This window comes from Telopea speciosissima, chromosome 4 (genome assembly GCF_018873765.1).
Source record: "Telopea speciosissima isolate NSW1024214 ecotype Mountain lineage chromosome 4, Tspe_v1, whole genome shotgun sequence".
Taxonomy (NCBI): domain Eukaryota; kingdom Viridiplantae; phylum Streptophyta; class Magnoliopsida; order Proteales; family Proteaceae; genus Telopea; species Telopea speciosissima.
Window position 1 is genome coordinate 17,204,796 of NC_057919.1, and position 26,145 is coordinate 17,230,940.

General features: G+C 36.8%; 2 protein-coding genes and 1 long non-coding RNA gene across 3 annotated transcripts in view; 2 read left to right on the forward strand and 1 right to left on the reverse strand.

The window, feature by feature from the left end:
- Nucleotides 1–2,225: 2,225 nt before the first annotated feature.
- The window catches only part of LOC122660025 (protein OSB1, mitochondrial-like), a 29,537-nt gene continuing 5,617 nt past the window's right edge, over nucleotides 2,226–26,145 (reverse strand). Inside the window, exons 5-6 of the transcript XR_006332600.1 lie at nucleotides 10,045–10,049; nucleotides 2,226–2,246 (exon numbers count right to left, since the gene is read on the reverse strand). The gene's annotated coding sequence lies outside the window, so the exon portion shown is untranslated. The remainder of the gene's footprint in view (nucleotides 2,247–10,044; nucleotides 10,050–26,145) is intronic.
- Nucleotides 18,073–20,231, forward strand: LOC122660024 (transcription factor HHO5-like). Its single transcript, XM_043855198.1, has 5 exons — nucleotides 18,073–18,361; nucleotides 18,496–18,734; nucleotides 18,885–19,275; nucleotides 19,586–19,662; nucleotides 19,759–20,231. Exons 1-5 carry the CDS (start codon nucleotides 18,148–18,150, stop codon nucleotides 20,056–20,058), a joined length of 1,221 nt encoding a protein of 406 aa, XP_043711133.1. The 5' UTR covers nucleotides 18,073–18,147; the 3' UTR covers nucleotides 20,059–20,231.
- LOC122660027 lies at nucleotides 20,678–21,251 on the forward strand. Its single transcript, XR_006332602.1, has 2 exons — nucleotides 20,678–20,826; nucleotides 20,960–21,251. It is a non-coding gene; the product is annotated as an uncharacterized LOC122660027 (long non-coding RNA).

Genomic DNA, 26,145 nt, shown 5'->3' on the forward strand with positions numbered 1-26,145 from the left:
AAGTGTTCTTTTTCCCTTTTATTAAATATTTCATATTGTATTTCTAGGGTTTTTTATTGGGAGAATGTTGTTTGGTCGCGTGGTTCCTTTGCCTAAACACAAGAGCGTGTGCAATTACTGTCTAACCACTCTTGAAATAAAAAATCTCATTTGTATTGATATCTTTACGCATGCTCTCATTGACCCCCACACTAATGCAAGACTACACGTCCAAGCATTGATATTTTGCTCTTATATTTTATTTCCTTTTATCTTTTTTTCTTCTTAATATTTTGTCACTTATAATAGGTGATATCAAAATTTTATATATATTTTTTTCATAAAAGTTATATATTTTGAAAAAATAGAATAATGAAAACACAAGAAATATCAAACTCATACAATAAATTAAGATTTTTTATCATTTCCTGTGTCCAACAATTTCTCACAAGACAAAAATAATTAAAATCTGAGTGGGAGACAGTGAAATGGCACCAAACCCAATAATTAGGGCAAGAGATAGGTCCTAATCTTAAAGAACAAAGGGATGATGAGGTGGCTCATTGGTCCCTTCTTGTTTTGGATTCCCCTCCTTCAGAAGAAAAGACTAACTAAGAAATTTCCAACATTTGTCTCTTAGGATTTCATAACTAAATGGGTCACCAATCTTATCTGAATCAATTCCAAAACATAAAATAAAGAAAATCTTATCTGAATCAATGAATCTACCTATACTGTTCGATTCCTTTCTTATATTCTCTCCCCCCCCCATGTCCATTAAAAAGGGTTATTTGACTGATGAAGATTAAAGTTTCCTAAACAAGTATGAGTGAGTATTGTTTTACTTGTTTAATTAACATTTGATCTCTCTTGAAGTATTACCAAATCTCACCAGAGAGAATTAAGAACATTATATATTCCCTGTATCTCTTGCAATCAATAATGGTTTTAGTGCACGGTATGGGATTGGGTAACGGTCATCTTCAAAATTGATACGATATCGACATGGTATCGATATGATTGATCATATCAAACAAATTTATCTCTAGATTTTCTTTAAAATGAGTTTTCTTGACTATTTTACCCCTTATCTGTATTGTTCCATCAATACAACATCAACCTAGTATCAATATCAATTATTTTCAAAACTGCATAGTATCGCCATACTATTTCAAACCATGCAATCAATGCACCAAGTTTTTCTTTGTCTTGTTGGTAAAGATTACCAAATTTTAAACCACAAACACTTTGGACTTCACCTTATCCATTTAGGGCACTTTTCCTCAAGATCCCATCCTTTTTTTTTTTTTGGGGGGGGGGGGGGGGGGAGACCATCCTTTTATATGAATGGATCAGATGTAATCATGAAGCTGCCATTATCTATCTTATGGTGATTTTATTGGCACTAAAATCTTATAGACAATGATAGTTATCCTATGTATTGATTTCTATGATAATTCTATAGTTTTTTCAAAATGTCATCTTGCACCTTCACCTAAGAATCCTTTTATCATAATAATGGTTACTTTGAATCATCTTTTGGCATTTGACTCCAATAGACCTAAATTTTGTTTCATAAGGTTATCTGTGTTGCATCTATTTTGCTTTCATTTAAATATTGGAGGTGTTAAGTAATATGTAACATTTTTTTTATCCTTTTGGTTTAGTATACTTTTTTTTTTCCATTAGGGTTAAACTTCTTATTGCACATGTTTACTTGAGAAGCATGTGAAAGGATGACAAATGTCAAAAATGACATAATAACAAATCACTTTCAAATACTTTTGGAATCCTCTTTTACCCTTAACCGAAAGCAATTTGACTCTCCTTCAGCCGTGCCGAGAGCTAGAGGGTCCAATCCAGCAAAACAAGGGGGTTTTGGTCATTTCATAGGTAGGATCTAGCTCTCCTCTAACCGTGGTAGGAGCTGGAGGTCTAGCCCAACAAAACAAGAAGGGAGAACCAGATCCAACCGAAAGAATTTTTTATAATAAGACAAGAGCCAATCACATATCCAAAAAAAAAATAAATAACACAAAAAATGAAAGGCAATCAAAAGACGGTTTCATGTTCCAAGTACATTGTATAACATCCATGTATAGCCCCTGTGCTCAAACACATGAGAGTGCAAAATTACCACCCCACCCCCTATAAAATCAAAATCCCTTCCATGGATATGTCCTTCCATACTTTGATTGACCTCTACGCTGGTGCGGGAACTACATGATCAGATAGCAATCTCTTGCAAAAACAATAATAATAATAATCTGTTTGACAGCTATCAATAGTTGACCAGTCATGTAATTAATTTTAAGTAGTTGAAATTTCTAGATATGCAAGTGACCAAACCATTGATTGATAAAGAGGAGTTGGCTAAATAATTGTTTATGTCTGAGGATAAGAATGATGCGGCTCCATCACATGTCTTCCCTTGTTTTTTGTATTTTTTATTTTTTGGTGCAATTCAAGGGCCCATCGGCCATCAACCTCAACATGACCTCATGAGGCAATGAGGGGATCCACAAAGGGTCAAATATGGTACCCAAAGGCTCCACTTCTTGGAAAGCAAATAAATGTTTGACTTAATATTAAGGGAGAGGGATGGGTATGCTAGTAGTATATCGTAACCTAAAACCCTATGTGTTTATTTCTCTTTTTTTCTCCTTTTAAAATGGCTCTCCTATCCCTCAAAGAGAGGAAAAGAGAGATAGACACATAAGGTACTCCGCTTACAATATACCGCTAGCATACCCAACCTTTTCCATATCTTAATTAGTTGATTGAAACTCTATTCAATTATGCAAGAAGAAACTTTGATTTCCATTAAGCCTTATCTACTTCAAGACCAATTCTCGTAGTCATCCATTAAAATAGACACACTAATACTATTTCTTTGTAGAATAATTCAATATAGGCCAAATGTTCTCTATGTCGGGGGCGTAGGCTGCACTTAGACGCATGGGGGTGGGCAAAATGACCACCCTACCCCCTTGAATGGCAGGAATATTCAACCCATGTTTCTGGGCATAGACTGCGCTATGGCATAGAGAACATTAGCCCTTCAATATAATAATAGGGAAGATACAAAAGAGAGGGGGAGGGGGAAGGGGGGGGGGGGGCGGGGGAGCTTGTACACGTTTTTAAGCATTTCTTCATGCTATTCTATTCTCTTCTACCATTGAGATTGGAGGGGTGGGTTGAAGGAGTATTGGAATGGGATTAGCTAGCACGTAAATAAGGCTAACCAAGAAAATGGTTATTTAAGCATTTGAAGCCCGAACCCAAACCCAACTAATTGTAGTAGGTTGACCTGCCATTAGCTACGCTAGTAAAACAAAAAACCTCTCTAATTCCCTAAATGTGCAGTGCGGTACAGTTTGGCGCTAAAAGATCGGCATGTGGAAGATTTTAAATCCAACGGTACCGAGCTGAAGAAAGGGAAAAAAAAATTGCACTGCACTTTTAGAGAATTGAAGAGGATTTTAATCCGTTGATAAGGAAAAAGGTTCTCGAGCAATCAGGTGAGGTATATTAACGGGGAAAAAAAATTTCTCTCCAATTCCCTTCAAGTGCAATGCTGTGCAATTTGGGGTTGAAATGTCAACACTTGGCTGGCGTGACATCCAATGGTGCCTTGTTCGAGAAGAAAGAACAAAAAATTGGCTGAATTGAGCTCGGACTGTTGGATGTCGCGCTTGCCAAGTGTCGACGTCTCAACCCAAATTGCACCACACTACACCCCTGAGGAATTGGAGAGGATTTTGATCCCTATTAACGTCCTATCTCTATCTCTCTCCTCACAACATGAAATGATCTTGCTATCCTCGCACGTATGAAATTGTTCCATCGCACTTTATTAGTAGGCTCATCTATGTTGCTTGCTCACAAAACTTTTTCTAATTGAGAAATAAAAATGTATGGAGTGAAAACTTCGGGGGGAAAAAAAGGAGAGCATTCTCTGTGTGGGAGCGCAGAAATCACATGTGCATGATAACCAATGAGAGTGTGCGCTGGCATCTCAAGAGGCGGAATTTCCACCTTTCATGGGAGCAGAGTAGGGCGATCATTTCACCTATCACTGTGTCTGGGGCCTCTAAATGGTCATTTTCTCCGAAAAAAAAATATGATAAAATTTTAAGGTGAAAATTTCCTTTTCACCAACGATGAAGGAAACACCAACAAATATATATAGTCATCATTATTAAACAACAAAGAAATCTAAATTCATCATTAGTTCTCCTTTATATGTACCAAGTAAAAACTTTCCTTCAGTGCCATTCCCTTATACTCATTCTGATTAAAATTAGAGTAAATTACATGTAACTCCCTGGTTTTCAAACAAAACTTAGATGATCCCTTGATTTTTGAAAAAACTCAAATCATCCCCTCTACAGTAACGGTTTTAGTCTACTGTTAGTTATTGGTATGAAAGGATTATTTTACCCTTGTACTAAAACAATAGAATTAAATTTATAATACTACCTTTCCTTCATCTTCAACATTGGTCAAGGGTAGTTTAAGGATTTAAATTTATTTAACTGGTTGACATCATCACTTAACAGAATAAAACTAACGATAGAGACTAATTTGTCATATTGGGGTCTAAACTAGGGGGTGATTTGAGTTTTTTCAAAAACCAGGGGATGATCTGAGTTTCGTTTAAAAACCAGGTGATGATGTGCAATTTACCCTTAAAACTAATACTAGCCGATTATAATTGGTATCGATCGATATCAATACTAATATCAATACTGATACTGATACTGATACTAATACCGATTGGTAAATCATTGGTTCACCATCGCTTGAGGGAATCTGGATGGGAATAATGCGAAGGAAAATTATTGCCCCTAGTACTGGGGAGGTTCAATGCGCATCGTGCGACTGAGAACTGCCCATGTGTGCACAGTGAGTCCCACCGTACACACATGAGTGGTACCCAATCGCATGATGCGCACAGGACCCCAGTACTGGGGGCTAAAGATCCTGATGCGAACGCTTGAGTTCATGACTGCACGTGAAAAATCGAGAAAATGCGGGAAAAGAAGGTAGAAGACACGTGGGGGTCTCTCATATTGAGAAAGAGGAATTGGAAAGGGAATCTCAGAAGGAAATAAAAAAACAAATTCCAAAAAGGGTGGCAGAGGAAGACTACAACGTGGAAACCAACCGAAGCCGCGTATATGCGGCGAACCAGATCCATTGTGTTCTTCTTCAGGCCATAAACACATCGCCACGTGGAGATTAGATGTTATTCTCCATAGTTCCATTCCACCCCGAATCTTTCTCTTTCTTTTCCCAACTTACCCCTTTTGTTTTTTTCCTTCTATTTCCTTCCTTCCTTTTCCCTCGGATTCCATTAAAAAATCATAGGAAAGGGAATATAAAAGTAAGGTTGGAATCTTGATATTTTATTCTCTTCCTTTTCTCTCTTTTTCCCACAAAAGGATGGACTCAGATGGTCTACATGTTTAAAAAGCCCAATAGCTTTTCCATATCTTCGAGCTAACTTAACCATCGACTCCATTATTGACCAGATTCTATTCCACTAATTTAATCTTATCAATTAAACTCAATAGGAATATTATTAATATCTTCTTTTCCTCCTTTTGGATAAAATAATTAAACAAAGATTAATTAATGTACCTCTTTTTTGGGTAAACATTAATGACTTAATATATCTTTGTCCACCATATACTTATGCATTCCAAATTGCTCTTACACGTCATGACTCATGAAACATCTAATCCTTACCTAATTACATGATGTAATTAATTATATGATTAGAGCATGTGCATTCAAGAAAATATGGTTTTGAGCTGTGATTTATATCTATTATTATTAATTCAATAATCAGATTGACCACATCAATTCTACTCGAGGTCACACTTGAGACAAAGGCCTTAGCTATGCATGTCTTTCCTCATCACTTCTCCCAGAGTTATTTTAGATCTGCCCCTATTTCTTTTAGTTGCTTCAATCTAAATCAATTCATTCATCCCTATCGAGGCATCTAAAGGTCTCTATTACACATGGTCATATCATTTTAAACGATTTTTTCATAACTTATTATATATCGGAGCTGTTCCCAAATCAACTCGAATTTGATCATTTTTCTTTGTTGATCATCTCAACTACACCGAATTTATCTATATAATGTTTCTCAATTATCCAACAATCTGCATCATATACCATAATCGATCGTATGATTATCTTATAACACATTCGGCAAAACAAGGATCCCTTCCCAGTTACTTTTGCATTTGATACTGATAAATAACTAACAAAGAATGAAAAACAATTTTATCATTGCAAAATGACTTTCAATATTCTATATGATAGCTCTAATGACAAAAATGCCCCTATATTATAGATCTATCTATCAAAGGTGAAGGGAATGAAGAATGATTAGTGGGAGTGTCTCACCGACCAAGCAGGCCAGCACCAATAACAATGATGCCTCTCCAAACGTGACATTTCAAACAAACACTAAGGACAATTCATATCTCACCTCTATTATTATTTTAGATTCCATATATCAACCATTAAAAAGAAAAAAGTAAGATAAAATGTTTTTAGGATTCCTTTTGGTTATTATAAGAAAGTCACCGTCAAAGCCATAGATGCCTTGAGATCCTTCCCAAGTTCCCGACAGTGACAAAGACAAAAGATAAACGTGGGTCACACTTCCTTTTTTTTGTTGGTAAACGATGGGTCACACTTCAACACCTCTTAAGTGTGTGAGTATGTTCATGCACCAAATTAATATTGATATTAGTGACTCATCTCTTATCTCTCAACATCAAAGATGCTGTGAACTGTGAGCTGTGAGTCCATCGTGAGAGGAGGGATTCTATCCATCATTTCTATCTATCTATGTGTGTCAACTTATTGGCCATTGGAGCTTAGTATCTAATATTCCTTTTCTTTTTACAGAAACAAGAGAAAATATTCCTCTTGTGGGGGAGTGGGGACACACACAACTAAGCTTGCACACGCAAGAAAGAAACAAAATAAATAAGGGAAAAAGATTTGATTTAATAATTTAATTAAGCCCAAGAAAAAACCTGCACATTTCTTCTATTCAAAAAAGCATTTTGGGATATTCTTTTTAGGGTATACTACAAATGATTCGAATCCATGTTTGGGTAAATTGGGTTTTTGAATGTGTTGATTTTAATTTAATGGGTTTAATATATTAACACCATAGAGGGCGGGTTTTGGTGTAACGGCAACGATAAGGTCATGGGTTCGAGTTTAGAAATAATCTCTCTACGAAAACAGGGGTAAGGTTGTGTACATTATAATCCTCCCCCAGATCCTGCAGTGACGAAAACCTCATGCACTGGATACACCCTTTTAATATATGGGAGAAAGTTCTCTATCCGGGAGTGTGGCCTATGCCAGCACTCCCATGAGTCTATCTCTCTCCTTCCCATTTGAAAAGACATCTTTGCCCTCTTGTTTTGAGGAGGAGAGAGATAGACACACGGGAGTGCTGGCGTAGGCCACACTCCCGGACAGAAAACTGCTTCCCTTAATATAGTAACCCATCTTCTAAAACTCTACCTAACAAAAAACCTTTATGCTTTCTCAAAGCCTAGTTATTTCAAGTTTTCAGTTTGTAATATTCTGTTTATTCTCTTTATCTCCAACTTATGTATGTCATTTGTCTCATCTCATCATTTGTTATGTATGTGATGAAGATGCTCTTGTGCATCCACAGATAAGACATATTAGTGAAACAAAAAGGTAAGCTGTACCTTTATTGATTACCAAGATTTGGGTTTAATTAGGGCCTAACTTTCACCAAGATCCGTGTGGAAGAAAAAGGGTTGAAAAAGGTAGATAAAGTTTATGTTAGTGTATCACATTTTCTACATTAATATAAGGTGAATTATTATTATCACAAACATCTATTATTCTTCAAATATTACAAGGTATCTACTCTGCCACATGGATAGTCTGGATCGATGTTATGTTTCAACCATTGGATAGATTGGACATGGTCTAATTCAACCAAATACCCCATTTTGTATTGCCATACATCTCGTGTATGTCCAAGCATATGTATCTCATTCCTAGATGATCATACGAGGTATATGTATCTCTACCTTCTAGAACATACAGCAAGAGGAACAATTTGTACGCCCATGTTCCTATTTCCACATACAAAAGTGAAGGATTTATCCATTTAGTTATTTTTCATGAAGAATCTTCATCACATGAACCATTATCTCATGAAAATGCAGTTGTTGTTGAACATGTTGTTCAAGCTGATAATACTTAAAATGAACAAACATGATTAAGAAAATCATTGAGAGCCAGAAGACAGGCAATATCATCTTATTTAATATATTTATCTCTAATATTGTGAGGTTGTTAATAGAATTGAGGCAGATCCAACATCATTTTCAAAAACCGTGAACTATCAAGACTTTTTTTTTTTTAATTTGTTCAATACCATGAAGGTTGACATGGATTCTATGACAAAGAATCAAGTATGAGAATTTGTAGAGTTGTTAGAGGTGCCTCCACTATAATATAAATGAGTTGTGCTGAAAGCGTTTAATAAATAAGAAGATATTGATTATAGATAAATATTGTCCTTAATTTCAAAAAAAGATTCTTTTAAAATCTTCATATCACTTATAGCTCATTTTGATCTTGAGCTACACCAGATGCAGTTCAAAATGGCATTTCTAAATAATAATTTTATAGAGAAGGTATATATGAAACAACCTGAAGGTTTTTCATCAAACAAAAAAAGGTCATTTGCTGTTAAGATCAAGGTATCCATTCATATCTAGATTAAAACAGGCTTCTTCACAATGATACCTAAAAATATTTTCTAAAGACTAAATTAACTCGGACAGTAGTAGAACTAAGTCGGTTTAGTCAACTTTTGGACATTGTTTCCCTCTTTTGGATTCCTTTTGGAATAGCATCCTAAATTAGATCCTTTTGCCTTCTCAATATAAATACTCAAGCAAGGTTGTTGGCACTCATACTACTGCCTTCGTTTTCTCTCGAATTCCCTTCTCTCATCTGAACCTAAATTTTCTAATGAATTTTATAAGGTTTACTCACGTGTCAATGTACGATTTTCGGGTTTTTGCATTGACATAATTATTTTAATTGATTGACTTTCATACCCTCATTGCTTTTGTTTATCAAATTTTTTTTTTAAACTTTTGAAAGGAAGAATCTCAACTTTGAAACCCAATATTTTTTCAAAAAGGAAACCTGATTAAATAAAAAAGAAATAAATTATATAGGCAAGCTCAAATTAATTTTATGGCAAAAGTATATTTAATTATGGGGAAAAAATTTGTTCAAAGCCAGTTCAAAAATGAAATTATATACCCCTCACATAGAGGGGGTGATATGTCATAAATGCCCCATCTATTTTTGTCAGATTCAAAATGAGGGTCCCTTACTTGCTCAAAACTGCACTCGGGCAGTGTAGGAAACCCTCTCCCATTAATTATATGGGAAAGGTTTTATACATGATCGCATAAAGCGATAGTTCGCAGATGTTAGCATGCACCTAAGTGCTAGCTAACTTACGACCATTGTTGTGCATTAATTAGCACGTACAATAGTTTGATTGTTGCTAGCGTGAAAGCTGTCAAATAGGGGGTTTTAGTCATTTCAACCCTAAATGTCACGAAAGTTTTTGCCTAATTGTATGGCAAAAGTTTTTCTAGGCTGGTAAGACTTCAAAACTTCTCTAGACTAACATCATATTTTACCATGTGAAGATCGACACAGTAATCTAAAGCATATGGCTGTATAAGCTAGAAATTTGCCAAGACTGGCCACATGTTGAATATCGGATTGAGTATATACTCTCCTATGTATTGGCACATTCCCTTATATTTTCAAGGAAGAAAGTTTTCTAGTTCATTGACCAAATATTTGACACTGTGGTTTGGAGCACCAGACCGCTCCTGACCAAGGAAATTGAATATATCTCCTTATTTGACAAAAGATTGATAATACCCTCCCTTTTTGTTTTTTCTCTCTATTTTGCCTCCAAATCTCCATGGTCTATCGGCCAACAAACCCTTTCCCAATTTTCAGATGTTCATTTCTTTTATAAATATTTTACTTTTCTACAAGATTTTAAAAAATTTATTTCATCACTTAGCCGGTTGTGACTGAACTTAACATACAAATAGAGATATTTCAGGTCCAAATATTCATAAAATTTCAGTTTACAAATATTTATGTCAATTTTTATAGACAAACTCTCAATCTACTAGATTAGAAAAACTGTGCCTTAATTATAAACACATGTATGACAAAAATATCCCCAGGTTGTAAGAACCATTCTCACAATCTCACCCGACAACAAATGGATGATGGACAACATCTGATGAGGTTGTTCTGGTAATTTCCATGGAATTCAATCCCAAATTGGAGAGTCAGAATCCAAAAAGAAAATCTACCAAAAATAAATAATAATAAAAAATTCAAAAAGAGAGGCTGATCCTCCTATCCTATCCTGTCCGAAATTATTAGATGGTGGAGGAGAGCAGAGGGGCAATCTTGGCAATTGTGGAAAGAGGAGTCGCTCCAAGAATACTGTTTGGATTCCCTTCAAAGACCCAAGGACAAAGGAAAATTAAAGGTGAGATACGAAGTCGTGTGCGTGCAGTTGGAATCTGACGGCTGTAAGAGGCTGTCATATTGCATGGGAAAAGCATCTTCTGCTCTGTCCATTAAAAAGTAAAATTTTAATTTAATTAATTAATTAAAATAAATCACCCTCAAAACCTCTCTATGGATAGGTTTTCTAATTAGGACGTTTTTTTATCTATGGATATGCTTTGGCTTGTTGAGTAACGGTCTATCATGAGGGTGTTTATGACTCTACACCACTTAAACGGTATGGAGCGGAGATATGATGGATGAACCTAAATTTTAATATGGTTGAGAGTACACCATTTCTTGTTTATGGATTTTCTAATTCCTATCGTTTTCTTTTGTCCATGACATCTCTGAGAACATATTGGATTTTGTTGCTACTAGTGAGTCCTTTGTTAAAATTCAGATACTCACCGTACAATCGACCTCATCCAACCTATTAAACAAACACCAAAGAAACACTAACAGGAAAGGGGAAAAAAAAAAAAAAAACAGAACAAGATGACACAGAGATTTAACGTGGTTCACAGACCAATGCGATGTGCTATGTCCACAAATAAAATTGAAGATGTTTCACTTTGTTAGTGGAAGAAGATACAAATAGAGATCTCACAAGAACACCAAAACGGCGTTGCTAGCTCTCACCCAAAAACTCTAAGATGAAAATTCCAAAATTTCACATTCTTTACAACAAGACGGGTAAAACATAGAAATACTCCTCTAAACGGTTCGATCCATCAGGTCGCCGCTACCATCACAAATTTCTATTAAAAAAAATCTCATTTGGATTGTCACAAAAAAATGTCAAAGTGGGTCAATCTTCAAAACGAATACAAGAATCCGAAACACACATAACACAACCATTTTTTGCCCGCAAAGAGGAAGAATAAATGCCATGGGAAATAATCAAAGTCAGATGGTGAGGCAGCAAGTAAGATCAATGGAAATCACCATGGCCGGAGAAGATAAAGCTCATCCGACTCAGCTGTTTGGAGAGACATGTGGCAGGTTAGGAGCAGAGAACGTTTCATTTCAGCCAACCCAATTGACAAATTCGAGTAACAGTCTATCAATTCAACGGCCATTAATTCCATTTATTTGCCAAGCAGTTACACAATTCAACGCTCATCAATTCTTCTCCTCATTTCACGCAACTCAACTCAAAATAAAGGAGTTTAGTTTCATGCAGCTACATCTTATCTTTCGTCGGTTATGGGTTCTAAAGCTACTCAAATGTCTATCAATAGTCATTTTCAAGAGGCTATTGGTAATTCTCATCACTCTCCCATAATGACCAGCGGTTACAACTCCATTCTTTCTATAACTCTGTATGATAATGAAGAATCTACACTAAAAGCGCAACTAACTGTTGGATCTTCTACCATCAATTCTCCTCATGTTCATGGGTTGAAGGATGCATGGAACAAACACTGGCCAAGTTCCCAGCATCGAAAGCGGAGTGCCAAATCTGTTGCGGGTGAAAACCTCCGATGTCCGGTTCGCCCACGGATGAGCCTGCAAAAATCAAGCGATGAGCACAAGAGAGCCGGTGTGGCTCCGGCCGAGGACTCTTCGACGCTCAAGTCAGGTCTCCAATGCAACAGCGTAACTGCGTAGTAAAAAGCAAGATGATGAATGGTGCTCCATACCTGGGTATTTATAGAGTGAAGAGGAGATGAGGCGGTTGGGAGAGTCCTAGTATGGTAGGAGTCCTTCTTTCGGAAGGTTCTCTCGCGTAGAGCGGAGTGGAGAGCTATTTTCGGGGTCGGACTCTTATTAAGGTAAGAGTCCATATAGAATGCGATTCCGTGTTGCGCTGGGATCGTGGCTTGATCCTTATCCCGCGATTCTCGGGGTGTGCTGACGTGGCCTGGAGATCCCCGGTGGGGCGTTATGGTGGCTTCAGAGGAGGAGGGCTCGGCCTCGGAGGTCGGCTTAGGAGGGCGGCCTAATGGGTCGGCCTTGGCCGTCACCTCAGCCTGGGAGGTTGGCCTTGGCCCTCACCTCGGCCTAGGAGGTCGGCCCGAAAGGTCTGTCTCGGCAGTAAGCTCGGCCAGGAGTTTACAGCTGACCTGTATGAGCTCGGCCTCAGCCGCCGGCTAGTTTGCGCGAGTCTGGTTCTGTCAAGTGACTTATAGTGGAGATGGGGTCGGCTCGATTTCCTGTTCTGCCCAACTTGGTTCTCGGGCTGAGGTCGGGTCGACCCTGTGGCAGCCTCTGACAGGTGGGGCGTTTTATGCCTCATCAGAATGGAAGGCCGGAGAATCTATAAGTCATACCCACTTGCTAGTTCAGTATAAGTGACACGTATATAGTTGGTAACTCTATGACCAGGCAAGATGTCAGACATCAAAGTGGACATGTATAGGGATTTTTCTGACACACATTCATTGGTGGTTTAATGTAGCCTATAGATGAATACATCATATATTAAAACTACATATATAATCCTAGTTAGGTTAGAAAATGGAGATTGCAATAGTTGCATGCCTCTACACAGTTACATATCCTTTTAAGTTTTAATTAGTCAGATAAGGGATGCCTACCCTTACCTCCCATGTTTGCTTGTAGAGTAAGCAACCCCAACCCTCACCTCTTGCCACCAGCCCTAGTATCCTCTCCCCCCCCCCCTCCCCCCTCCCCCCTAAGAGGGTACCAATGAGTATTTTCCTAATTTTTAACTGGGAAAAAGAACCGCACGATGCCAATATGTAGATTTTTCTACACGGCATCTCACATCTCCTCATTAGATGCGCACCCGTATTTGATGATTCATCACCTCCCCTCTTATTGGTGCAAAACTACATCACGAGAATAAAAACCTCCCCCTTTTTAACTTGTGAAAAATAAATTATATGACTAAAGATACAAAAGACTACGACCAAACCACCAATCAAATATTATGGTACTATACGAATAAAAAATCAGCATAATTATATTATTTCTAACCATCCGGTCTAGATGGTACCTGATGAACAAACAGCTTTAAGGAATCTTTTGAAATTGTCCTAATTAAACAATTAAGCATAAAAAATACAAGTTGGAATTATCTATCTATTTATATATATATATATATATATAATTTTATTTTTTTTGGACTACTCTCTCGAATAGAAATGGAATCCATGAAATGGTTGGAAGATCTAATCCAATCTTAAGATTAGAAAAAGTGGGGGAAAAACCACTCTTATTGGTTGGCAAAACCAAGGAATTAAGTGAACCATAGAAAAAGGAGTTGAGTACTACGTTAAATAATTCGATGACTTTTGGACTTAGGTATTTGTATATTTGGAAGTAGGGCATCATTTCTGATTTGAAGAAGAAGAAGAAAATATTGGAAAAGGACATGAGAATCTTACCACTGATGGAAGAGATCCCAAAGGAGCCATGTGGTGGATTGGCTTTCTTTGGATTGGAATCAATCAGAATCTTAAATTTTGGAATCAGAAAGAAAAAATAAAGATTTTTTAAAATTTATAATTTTTTTTATGAAAAAAATGAACTATTCTTCGAGAACATGGCACCTATGCCCACACTCTAGCCAATGAAAGAGCATGCATGGAAATTGATCAAGAGGTATGTGATGGTCATTTTACATGACTCTATGTCTAGACACAGAGACACACTCCCAAAAAGAACGTTTTCTTTTTTATTTAATAACTTTGGAATTTTGTAATAAATAGTAATTTTCATTGATTTTTTTTATTATTTTTACTAACTAAATGAATTAAAAATTAGCCAAGATCAAATATAAATAATGAGCAAATAATTTTTATTAAAAAAGTTATGGGAATTCACCTGATCCGATTCCGATTTCGATTCTGATTTTGATTCTGATTTTGAAGAGTTCCCAAAAGTGTCTTTCGGAGTTCCCAAAGAGCATGCATAAAATGCTAGCAACCCCTATCACGTTCTAATGAGTTATGACTACCTAGTGTCTACTTTATAATTATATTATGTTGATAATATATTTTATAAAAAAAACATTTATTAAAGGAAGGAATAACTTCGAAATACTTGTGGAGTAATGGTGGGGTTTGATCATTTCTCAATGTTATCTATGGTTGTGACCTAATTACTCCAACGAGAATTTGGGGACATCTTATGATGCTATCACACTTTGTACAGACATTTTGATTCATTGGCTTCATTAAGTCATAATTATTTCATAGAAAATTAGAGGGTGGACTTTGCCGCAAATTCGAATTGGAAAACAATCTCTCTACGAAACGGGGGTTACGACTTAAAATTGCGTACATTATGATTATTCCTAGATCCCAAAATAGTGGAAGCCCGCATGCGATATGATTTTTTCTTTTTATTTGATAGAAAATTAGGTCGTAAAGTCTCATCAAAATAAGAAAAAGGATAATGTATTGTGGTCACTTAAAACATGGTGAATCTAGATTAGTCATGGTTTGGCAAGAGATTTGAACCCAACTAAACCAACCACTTTTTAGGATTTTCCGTGACAATTTACACACAATTCGACTGTAAAATCTTCTATTGTAAGTTTTCACTATCTTAATACAAATATTGTTATAATGATATTTTATTTTAAATAATTTTAACTAAGTAAAAGAAATAAAATAAAAAAAAACTAAAATTGAAAAAATTTACGATAGCATTTTACATCATATTTTTCCTCCTAGAAACAAACATGGGAAATTCATAAACATATAAAAAAATTTATGTAAAATTTTCAATAAAAATAAATGGAGCCAGGGAAAAAATGAATCTATTCTACCCATCATAATATGCAGACTGATCCCTCACTTCCCTCTATGATTTAGTAACATGAAGGCCTAATTGGGGCTGAACCAAAAACGATCCTTGGATGATTATCTAGTCTAGTTTTAATATCATTGTTCGGAATTAGGGTGTCAGATAGTTGAAAATTCGGATTCGATTTGCATTTGTATCCGTATTCGGTTAGAGAATTTCCGGATCTGAATTTGGATATTCTAGAAAATAATCTATCTGATTTGAACAGATATCTAAAAAATAAAAATAAAAATAAAAAATTTAAGGAACTAATAATTTTGAGGGTTTTTGAAGATTTAATAGGTTATAGAGAATGAGGAAAAGAGCTAAGACAACTGAAAAGCATGGATCGACAGCAAATCGTATCTTGTGGGAGAGGAAGGTCCGGGTTACACAATTAGGGGTTTAAACGGATAGCGAAAATCTTGATTCAACTCGCATCTTTATCCGATCAAGTGATATCTGTCGATCCGTATTCGATTTGTTTACATCTGTATTCGAAACAAATTCAACTCCGCAATAGAATTAAGCTATGTTTGGCATACATTCTTGAAATGCATTCCATGTCAATTTCGCATCTGAGGATGATAAAAACATTATTTTTACAAGGCAACAGTCAGCATAATTGTTGAACTCTTTCTTTAGGTCGTTGACCATCAGCCATACGAGAACTTCCACTGCTTCACAGAATACATATTCCTTCCTGATTCCATTTGGGTCCGTCAAACTGCTAAACATTGATTACCAAAATAAAATTATAAAAAACTACTAAACAATTAAAAGATTATTTAGTAAAATGTTTTGGGGACCACTCTTATATTTGGACCACTTATTAACCTTCTAGTGTACAAGATTAGGGCAACCGTAGGCTTCATTTAATCATTTTGCGGAATTAATCTCTGTTGTATAGAATCAATTACTTTGATAAGAATCTTTGTGGTTGGAGATTTGGAGGCTACGAAAGTGAAACAAAAAAAAAAAAAAATTACAAATTTTATAAATTGCAAAAGCTTCCATGTGCGTCCATCTATATATTGGTAAGAAAAGATCTATATATTAACGTGTGATCAACGCAAGGTATCCGAATTACATAATTTCGATAACCAAGGAGTGGAAGTGGCCCAAGATGTCCGGCATGCTACGGACAAGGCTCTCCAGGCCAGAGAGTCAGCCACGTTGTTAATCTCTCTGAAAATATGATGAAAAAGACAAGAAGTAAAGGAAGCCGAGAAATCCTTGATATCCTGGACAGTGTTGATGATCTCCAAGGGGGGAGATTGCTGTTGGCTAGTGAGACAAAACATAAGATCCCGGTTGTCGTTCGCCACCTCTAAAACATCTATCCCTTCCACAATATAATGCAACAAATCTGCTCTAACAGCAAGAGCCTCACTCAGAAGGATAGAATGCTTAGGAATAGGTTCAGACACTGCAAACACCACCAGACCATTGAAGTCTCGAAGAACAAAGCCCACACCCCCTTTGTTATCTGTTATAGAAGCATCGACATTCAACTTAAAAGTTGGATGAACAGGGGGGTCCAGGGCTGATCAGGGATGGAATCAGAGTGATGGGAGGAAAGAGATCTGAATTCCTCGAACTCCAATTCGGCTTGCTTGCTAACCTCCATAGAATTTAGATGTTTACCACCAAAAAGAGCATCATTATGCGTCTTTCACAAAGACCAACGGATCTGCACTGCACGGCCATCCATTTACATGATTATATGAATGACGTAATCAAATTGACATAAATGCCCATCTAAAATGATATAAATGCTCCTAACCCCCTTATTTGATGGAATCGATGAAAGAATCTCTCGTATACAGACCTTTCGATTTGCAAATTGAAGGAATATTAAGGTTTTAAAACATGGGAACGGGACAACGTTTCTCCCCAAGTTTAAAACTTTAAGGTGGCTTAGTATTTTAAATTCGGAATCAGGGATCAAATCAGTCCCTTGGATCTGAAACCCAATGATCCTGTCCCGGGATTGATTGATTGTGATCCGACTTGACCACTTCCGCTTGCTATTTGAGTTTTAAATCCATGAGAAAATTTAGGAACCATGGTTTCAAATATCAGTATTGGATCGGCCTTGTTAGTCAATTCGTATGATGACTAATACCAATACCTAATCAATACTGGTATTGACGGTATGAAAGGGGAGAATGGTCAAAAAATACTTCAGTATCAGCTTTTAGGGGTAAAATGGTCCAATCAAATTTGGTCGGTCGATCCATATCGGTATACGATACCGATACTTTGAACAAAATCCCTGTTAAGAACCTGATTCTTTTCACTGCCAAGTCCCACCTACTCCAACGAAACGAATCCTCCACGACGCAATTACGCAAAACGGTCGAGTGAGATTCCAAACTCGCTAAGTCCTGACTCAGAGAGAGACTGAGTCACTCAAGCAGTATAAGATCAAGTAGAGCAAGCGACGCAGATACGCGACGAACCGAGAGTAATTTTTGAGTTGTCGAAAACCGGCGTTGTCTCTATAACCGAATCTTCGTATTTTAATCCTGCTTTCCTGGTTTCCAAAACCACCCTTTTTTAGATCCCCCGATTCCGGTTTTTTCGGCTTCCACAATCGTTGCGTATAAATCTTCTCTCACACTCTCTTTCTATCCATCTCTCGGTTTATCTGGGCTCTGTTAGAGAAAAAGCAAAGGGAGACACACACACACACAGAGAGAGAGAGTGGTACACAGAAGGAGAGACACTGAGATCTGAGACACCGAAATGGGTTCGAATCCGCCGGAGCTGAGCTTAGATCTCAATCCGGCGTACGTACCCAAAACTATTACAAGTTTTCTTCGAGAGATCTCGACGATCGGTGACGTATCTGAGAGGCTATCGAAACTGGACGAGTATGTAAAGAGGTTAGAAGATGAAATGAGGAAGATCGATGTCTTCAAACGCGAGCTTCCTCTATGTATGCTTCTGTTAAACGATGGTGAGTATCTTCTTCTGATTGTGCTTTTACGGCTTCTTTTCTTCAACTTTCTGTAATGGGTTTTTATTTTTGTTGATTTTATCAGATGGGTTCTGTGCTTGTCTGAAAATTGTATCTATCTCTATCTGTTGCAGGCATTAAAGCATTGAAGGAAGAAACAATGCACTGTAGAGCATCCGATGTTAGACCTGTAATGGAAGAATTCATTCCATTAAAGAGAAATTCGGACAACGATGGAGGGGTGAAGAAGGAAAAGGATTGCAGAGACAAGAAAAACTGGATGAGCTCTGTTCAGCTTTGGAGTACCAATGGTTGTTCAAGTGGTGATCTTAACAACGACCGGAAACAAAAATCGGTTGCAGATGTGAAAGAGGTAATAATCGAATTTGTCGAATTTTTCTTCCTTTCTTAATTAAAGGACGTCATATCGTAATTTCAAATGATTTAAACGAAGATCAGTTCAGTAGGAGATGATTCTTCCTCTTTTCTTTGACAAAAAAATTTTTGGGTAATGTGATGACAGGGAGCCAAAGAAGACAAGTGTGTCGCTCCTGAAAATCCGTTTCAGTCATGTAAATACAAGAGTGTAGGAGGAGGGGCGTTCATGCCTTTCAAGGGTTATATCGGTTTTCCGGCACAGCGCATGAAGGAAGAGGAGGAGGAGATCTTATCTGTACCTGGGCTTTCTCTTTTGACTCCTGGAATTAAGACTCCCGCAACTGAAGTAAGCTCGGGTCTAAATTCGAAGAGAACTGTTGCTTCGTCATCATCTATTAGTGCTCAATCAAATTTACAGCCGCCATCGACGGCGACGTCTTCGCAACAACAGACTTCGAGGAAGCAAAGGAGATGTTGGTCACCGGAGTTACACAGGCGCTTCGTTAATGCCCTGCAACAGCTTGGGGGCTCACAAGGTATAGAACTTTGAAGTGAAGTAGGAAAAGTAGAAAAGGAAGAGAATACAAAATATAATTGAAATTAAAGATTCTTGTTTCTAATTGACAAATATTATGGGTTCGGAGTTGGATACTTGAATTTGTGAAAATGGAAAGTAACGGTAGCAATGGTGCATGATGATTTCTGGCTACAACTCCAAATATAGATTCAGTTTCATTTTCTTAAAAAAAGAACATGAATCTGTGAAATTAATAATTAATGTATTTAGGAATGCTATTTTGAATATCCTTCATTCATCTGATTTTGATCTTTAATGTTTCTATGCAGTTGCCACACCCAAGCAAATAAGAGATCTGATGAAGGTAGATGGTCTCACCAATGATGAAGTGAAGAGCCATTTGCAGGTGGGTTTTTGAGGTTAACTGGGATTTTTATTTTATTTTTACTCATAATTTGTTTAATGGGGTGATGAAGATGGAGATTGTCTTATGGTGTTTCAGAAATATAGACTTCACACCCGAAGAGCTCCAGCCACTGCAACCCCAGTGAATCAACCAGTAGTTGTGTTGGGAGGATTATGGATGCCCCAAGATCAGTATGGGGGGGCCTCCTCAAAGCCCAGCACATCACAGTCTGGATCTCCACAGGGCCCTCTTCAGTTGGCAGGTACTACTGGAGGTATCTCCACCACAGGTGGTGAAAGCATGGAAGATGAAGAAGATGAAGAAGATGAAGCAGATGGGAAATCTGAGAGTTACAGTTGGAAAGGAAATCACCACAAGTCGGGTGAAGATGTATAGACAGATCCATCCTGCATAAATTTTGCAGATAAACAACTGTGTATGGAGAGTTTAGATATTCAGACAACTAAATTAAAACGTACAGACTGAAGGACCCTCATGAGAGACAGAGAATGAGAAAGAAAAAAAAAGCAGACAGAAAATCTGTGAAAATTTTGCAGGTTTTACAGATAAAAGTTTTTTGTTTTTTTACTTTTCCCCCCTAGGTTTTGGTACAATGATGTTTATGTAAGATCCATATGTGATATGAAGGAAACAGAAACAAAAACCTTCACCCATATTACAATCCTTTTCTTTGTCTATTCCAATTTCATTGTTGTTGAAAATTCAATTGGTACATGTTTCCAGTCCAGTTTCATTTTCATTTCCAGTTTCAAACTCCAATTCAAGATTGATCACCTTCTTCTCCCTTTGACCAGTTGAAGTCTGGACTCTGGATTCCATGGTTTGATGATACAGAGAAAATTTATCTATTCCTCGATAGTTTCTGTAAATCTACTTCGGCAGTGGACAGAAGCAAAAGTTTTAGTCATTCAAACAAATTAACATACAGGTCAGACGCCCATGGTCTTTACCAAAAAAAAAAAAAAGTCTGCCCATGGTTTCATACTTGGAATGTCTGAACAGTGAATGATACGTGATCAAAACAACACAGTAAACCTTGGCACTCCCTTGCTAGCAAGAACCAATATAGTCTTTAAAGAATAAAGGAGAGGTGATAAGATTAGGATTTTGGAATACCACCAATGTTCAGATGCCTCGGGTAAGGTTTCAACTTTTCATATACTCGCTTGCTGCAAATACCCTAGAACACTAAAATCCTACATGTTTGATGAAGTAATTCCAACAAATCTTATTTGGGTATTGGCTTGATTTCTTTGAGCACTGTTTTAAACTGAAGTAAGGGGAACCCATTTGAGAAGACACTCAAAAGAAGAAAAAAGGACCAAGAGAAGATCTCCACTGGATGTGGAAGGAGAAAACCAAACAGTAGCTCCCAAAAGGAGAAAAGAAGCTGGAGACTGGAACTCAGTAGCAGAGAAAGTTGGCTCAACTCGCTTTGTTTTGTGAATTCTGAGCAAACTGAAACCATTGGCTTAGATACCCTCTTTGCATCTAAATGTGCGCTGCACTTTGGTTTCCAAATTCTAACTGATGATCTCAAGCCCAATACCCTTTCTTTCTTTTTAAGTTTCCTCAGTAATGTCAAGTGGAAGAACCAATTAGTTCCTCCAATGGAATCTCTGGGCTTTTGGGTTGTTGCTTCTCTCTGAGGTTTCCCTTCACTTGGCCAGCATCTCCTACCAAACAATTCAGCTTATCAATTGAAAGGATCACACACTTAATAATTTATTTATTACATGTGTTGGGGATAATCTCTTTCCACAAACCACAACCTCCAACAAACTGGCGTGTCACATTTCCAACCAAAATCTTGGCTGCCCTGCCGTGCTGGGTATGGCATTCTGATGTTCTTAGCTCCACTGGCAAGTTTAAGATTGGCTGCTTAACTAACTTGTGCATTATTGTTCAACTAATAAATAAGGTGTCAAATGATTTATGATCCTGCTTTTTTACTCTTTTAGTATAACATGCTTTTTGGTTATCATAATAATAAGAAGAAAAGTCCTTAGTGCGAGAATGTACCGCCCACGCTCAGATACAGAGGAGATGAAATGACCACCCCAACCCCCATGATGCCCGCCATGTGTGCAGTCTCATTGCCCTCGTGCACACAGGGTCATGCTCCCCACAGAGAATGCCAACCCTAGTAATAAATCATTTTCGAATTATTTTTGAAAACTCTTTTATACCCTTAACTTAAATAACTTTTGTGAATTAGACAATGGTGCAACTAAAAGAAGGTGTCACCTATAGATTTGTCATTTAGATAATTCCAAGAAATATTACTGACTCAAGCAGACATCCGCACCTTAATACAAGAGATAAATGTGGACTAACAGCCTTTGGAGATTGGCAGGAGAGCCCCCTCAGCAAAATGAAGGGACTTCTCTTTTAAGAGTCAGCTACTTTTTAAGACTTCATTATCTATGTTCCCCCTTTAATGTGTGGCATAAACCCTGGTACTTGATATATGTGGAATCTTACTTTGTCATAACCTAAAGTTGTTCTCTATACTAAATTTTTACCTCTCCCAATCTTGTCATTGTCATCAAAGATTTAAAGTAAATGCATATTAATCTTACACTGATATTAATTATTGTGTTAAAAACACAATTGCAACATTGATTAGGACCTTGGATTGTTGTGGCCAGGTCTTGGGATCGAAAATTGTCTTCACCTCTCTTCTAATCATCTAATTACACATTTATTTCAAAAAATGTAAAATATAACAAAGGGAAGCAAAATGCTATCTGATCGTGTGGTTTCTATGTCCAGACACAAGAGTGCGTTGAATGACCATTTAACCCAATGAAACCAAAAATACATCCAGACAGCTACCCCAACACACACTTTCATTGGCCTCCACACTGTTGTAGGGGCTACTCAATTAAACAACGATCTCTTGCTCTATAATAAAAATAGATGAAAAAAAAAAGATAGAAAAAAGTTTCCTGTCCGAGAGCATGGCTCCCGCTCATGCACCCTTGTGTTTGTCTCTCTCTTCCTCCCTACAAAATGACCTCCTAGTTCTTCATAGATTAAACCAAAAGGGGGGGCGTTGATTAAGTCTCACATAGGCGTAGAAACCACACTCCTAGACAAAGAACACTTCCCCAAAAAGATAAACCTAAACCACTGACATATATAAAAAATAAATTATATTACTAAAATAGAATAGAAATTTTTGAAAAATAAATTTAAATTTAATTTTTTTTTAATGTTGTTTACCTAAGATGAGATAACTGGATCTTGGGCAGTTAAATAATTGATGTTTATGGAAAATACTATGCCCATCCTATGGTTGAATTATTTTCCTCAATCAATCATGCCTAAATATGTTTCCTTGTCATGTAAAATTTGAAATATTAAAAAGATAAATTAAAAATATATATATATATAATAAATTTTCTAACTACAAATTAATTTTCTTGAACCCATTGAAACAAATGGATCCATAGGTACTTACCAGATAAAAGCTATGTTCTCCCTGATAATGACAACTATTGTTTCACTTATATAAGAATGCTCAAATAGTTACACAATCTCTAAAGAGATCTCACTTGCTAAATCAATGGACCCACAGCCTTTGAAAATTGAATGCCTTGCCTCACAGTTTTACAAAAAAATAAATAAATAAAGGGAAGCAGTTTTCTGTACTGGAGTGTGGCCTACGCCAGCACTCCAGTGTGTCTATCTCTCTCCTCCTTAAAACAAGGGGGCAGAGGTGTCTTTTTACATGGGGAGGAGAGAGATAGACTCATGGAAGTGCTGGCGTAGATCACACTCCCAGACAAAAAACTTTTTCCCATAAATAAAACTGTAATTGTGTAGAATTTTTTTTTTTTATTTATTTATTTTTTTTTTTTTTGTGAAAATAGAATAAAATGTACTTTACACTATTAAAGTTGGATGGTACAAGATATCTCACTAAAGATCTTACTAGCTTTTCTTGTTGCCAATGGTTTAAGATTCCCTTTTACTATTTTGAGAATAATGCTTATCCACTACTGCATGTTCAGTACTCAATTCCAGAATTGGAATAAAATTCTAAAATTTTACATAGTTAATAGACCAATTAATCCATTTTTTTATTTATTTTGGAAAATTAACTGACCAACTTCTAGAATATTCCCAGTTTATCCTTAACCTATATTTTTCATCATAACCCACTAAGAAGCAACAGTCATGTATGCTTACAACCCCACATAAACAATACAGCAATAAATTATTCATTAAATGAGTGAAGGGCTCTGGGGACCTCATCGTTTAAGAAGAAACCATACAAGAAATGATGGAACATTGGAACCCCTTTTTTTTTACATTTATTTTCAGTATTTTTTTATACCTAGTATCAATATAATCTCTCTGCATTTATTTAAAGGGTTGATGTTCTCTGTGGGGGGAGCGTAGCCCCTGCACATGTGCGGAGGCCAATTAGAATACGTGCATTGGCATCATGGGGGGGGGGATTTTCGCTTTCATGGGAGCAGGGCGATTATTTTGCCTCCTCTATGTCTAGGCGTAAACGATACACTCCCCCATAATGAACTTTTCTCACTAAAATATTGTGTTTGGTTATATAATTGGATTATGACAGACATGTTATTATTCATGTACAGTAGTAGGAGTAGTTGTTAGGTGGGTGGCACATTCCCTCATGGCCACAAACAACAAAAACATAACCATCCAGATTCCATTCAACAACAGATGAAAATTTTGTATGACTTAGATGTTATTACACTAATTATTTTCTCTTTTAATTACTGTGATGGTTTATGAACCTTAAACCAACACAAATAAAGCTGATATTCTGTTGACCTCTTCTTGTGACTCTCCTCTTTTCTTTGAGAAGGAAATTCTCTAGATCCTTTAATTGGACCACATCAAATGCCTGGAAGATTCACCCATAATTTTATGTGTTTCTCAGGTGAAACTTGGACCGGGTTCGGCTCGGCTCACCATAGCCTAAACTAAACCCAAGCCCACAATGGGGATTTGTCAACACTAATAGACTAATTAAAGGGCAAATCAGCCTGATTAGAGATTGGGTGGGCCCAATTAGTTTTTCATATCTTTTGGGTGTTCACAGAATCATATACAAGTTACCATTTTATATATGGGGGATCATTTGATTAATATCTATAGTTTTTGTCATTTGGGGCCTTTGAGTAGTAGTAGGTAGCTATTAATTGATATGAACAATGGGGTGATATTGACTTTCATAGATAGTCATCTTGATAGATATGTATCTTTCAACATTTGCACCCAAATGTTCGACTTCTCCACTTGTATTCTCAGCCGTTAGTCAGTTCTTCTGATATAGACTTCTCAACTAATGTTTGGAAATATTATTAGATTCTTATTCTATCAGCATATCTCTCTCCCTCTTTTTTTTTGCATTTTTTGGTTGAAAATGATTCTTTAACATGGAGAAATATGCTTTTGGAAGGAAATTCTCCACCTCAATTAGGAGGTGACATGATGAGAGCGAGAGAAGAAGAAGAAGAAAGTGGTAAAGTGGGTTACATGCATACGACTCTTCTCCAAGTGCCAACTGAACTGCCAATGTAGCCTTTCAATCAAAGCTTTGAGTTTTACTGAAAATCAATATGGGTTGGTTTAAGAACTTTACAATTTTGATTGATGCCAGTGGAACTTACCTGACAATTGAAAAATGAGGGAGAGAGGGAGAACTCACACATTGATTTGGCAAGTGAGATGTTAGGTATTTGATCGATACGCCAAAAGTTCCAAAACTGATGAAACGCATTAAATCAAACCCTTTAACCTATCATATACTAGGTTGATCCAATCTAGCACCCATACATTAGATCTAACCCCAACACAGACCGAAGGAACGAGCTGAACCCTTTCTACAAAACAGTCTATGTATTCACATTTAATAAAACAAGCAACATAATGAACCATGAACGGGTTTCTCTCATTCATACCATGTGCTTGAAACCAATTTACCTATTTAAATTTTCCCAAAGTTGCTGTTACAGAAACACCAAGCCAAACCCCTACCATATCCTTTCACAAATTACTAAGTGGGAAAATGACCTAAGGTTTACCCTCGCCCACTAGAATCCCAACTTAGATCGCCTTACCAATCCATGTACTAAAGTGGTCACGGGTTCAATTCTGGAAACAGCCTCTGTGTAACCAGGGGTAAAGCTGCGTGCATTACTGCATTATGATCCTCCCCAAACCCCGCAGTGGTGGGAGCCTGATGCTCTGGGTATGCCTTTTTTAGACAGTAAAAATATTGCTATTGAGGTTCATTTCCAAATCTACATTGAACTAATGCATCTTAACCTTCCAAGTTTCAGATATATAATGAAGGGATGAGAAACATTGAAAGGAAACTATCCTTAATTTCCTATTTTAATAACGTTCTATACATTAATTATATACATCAAGTAACAGACTTAATGGTAACTGTTGAACAATCATCATAAT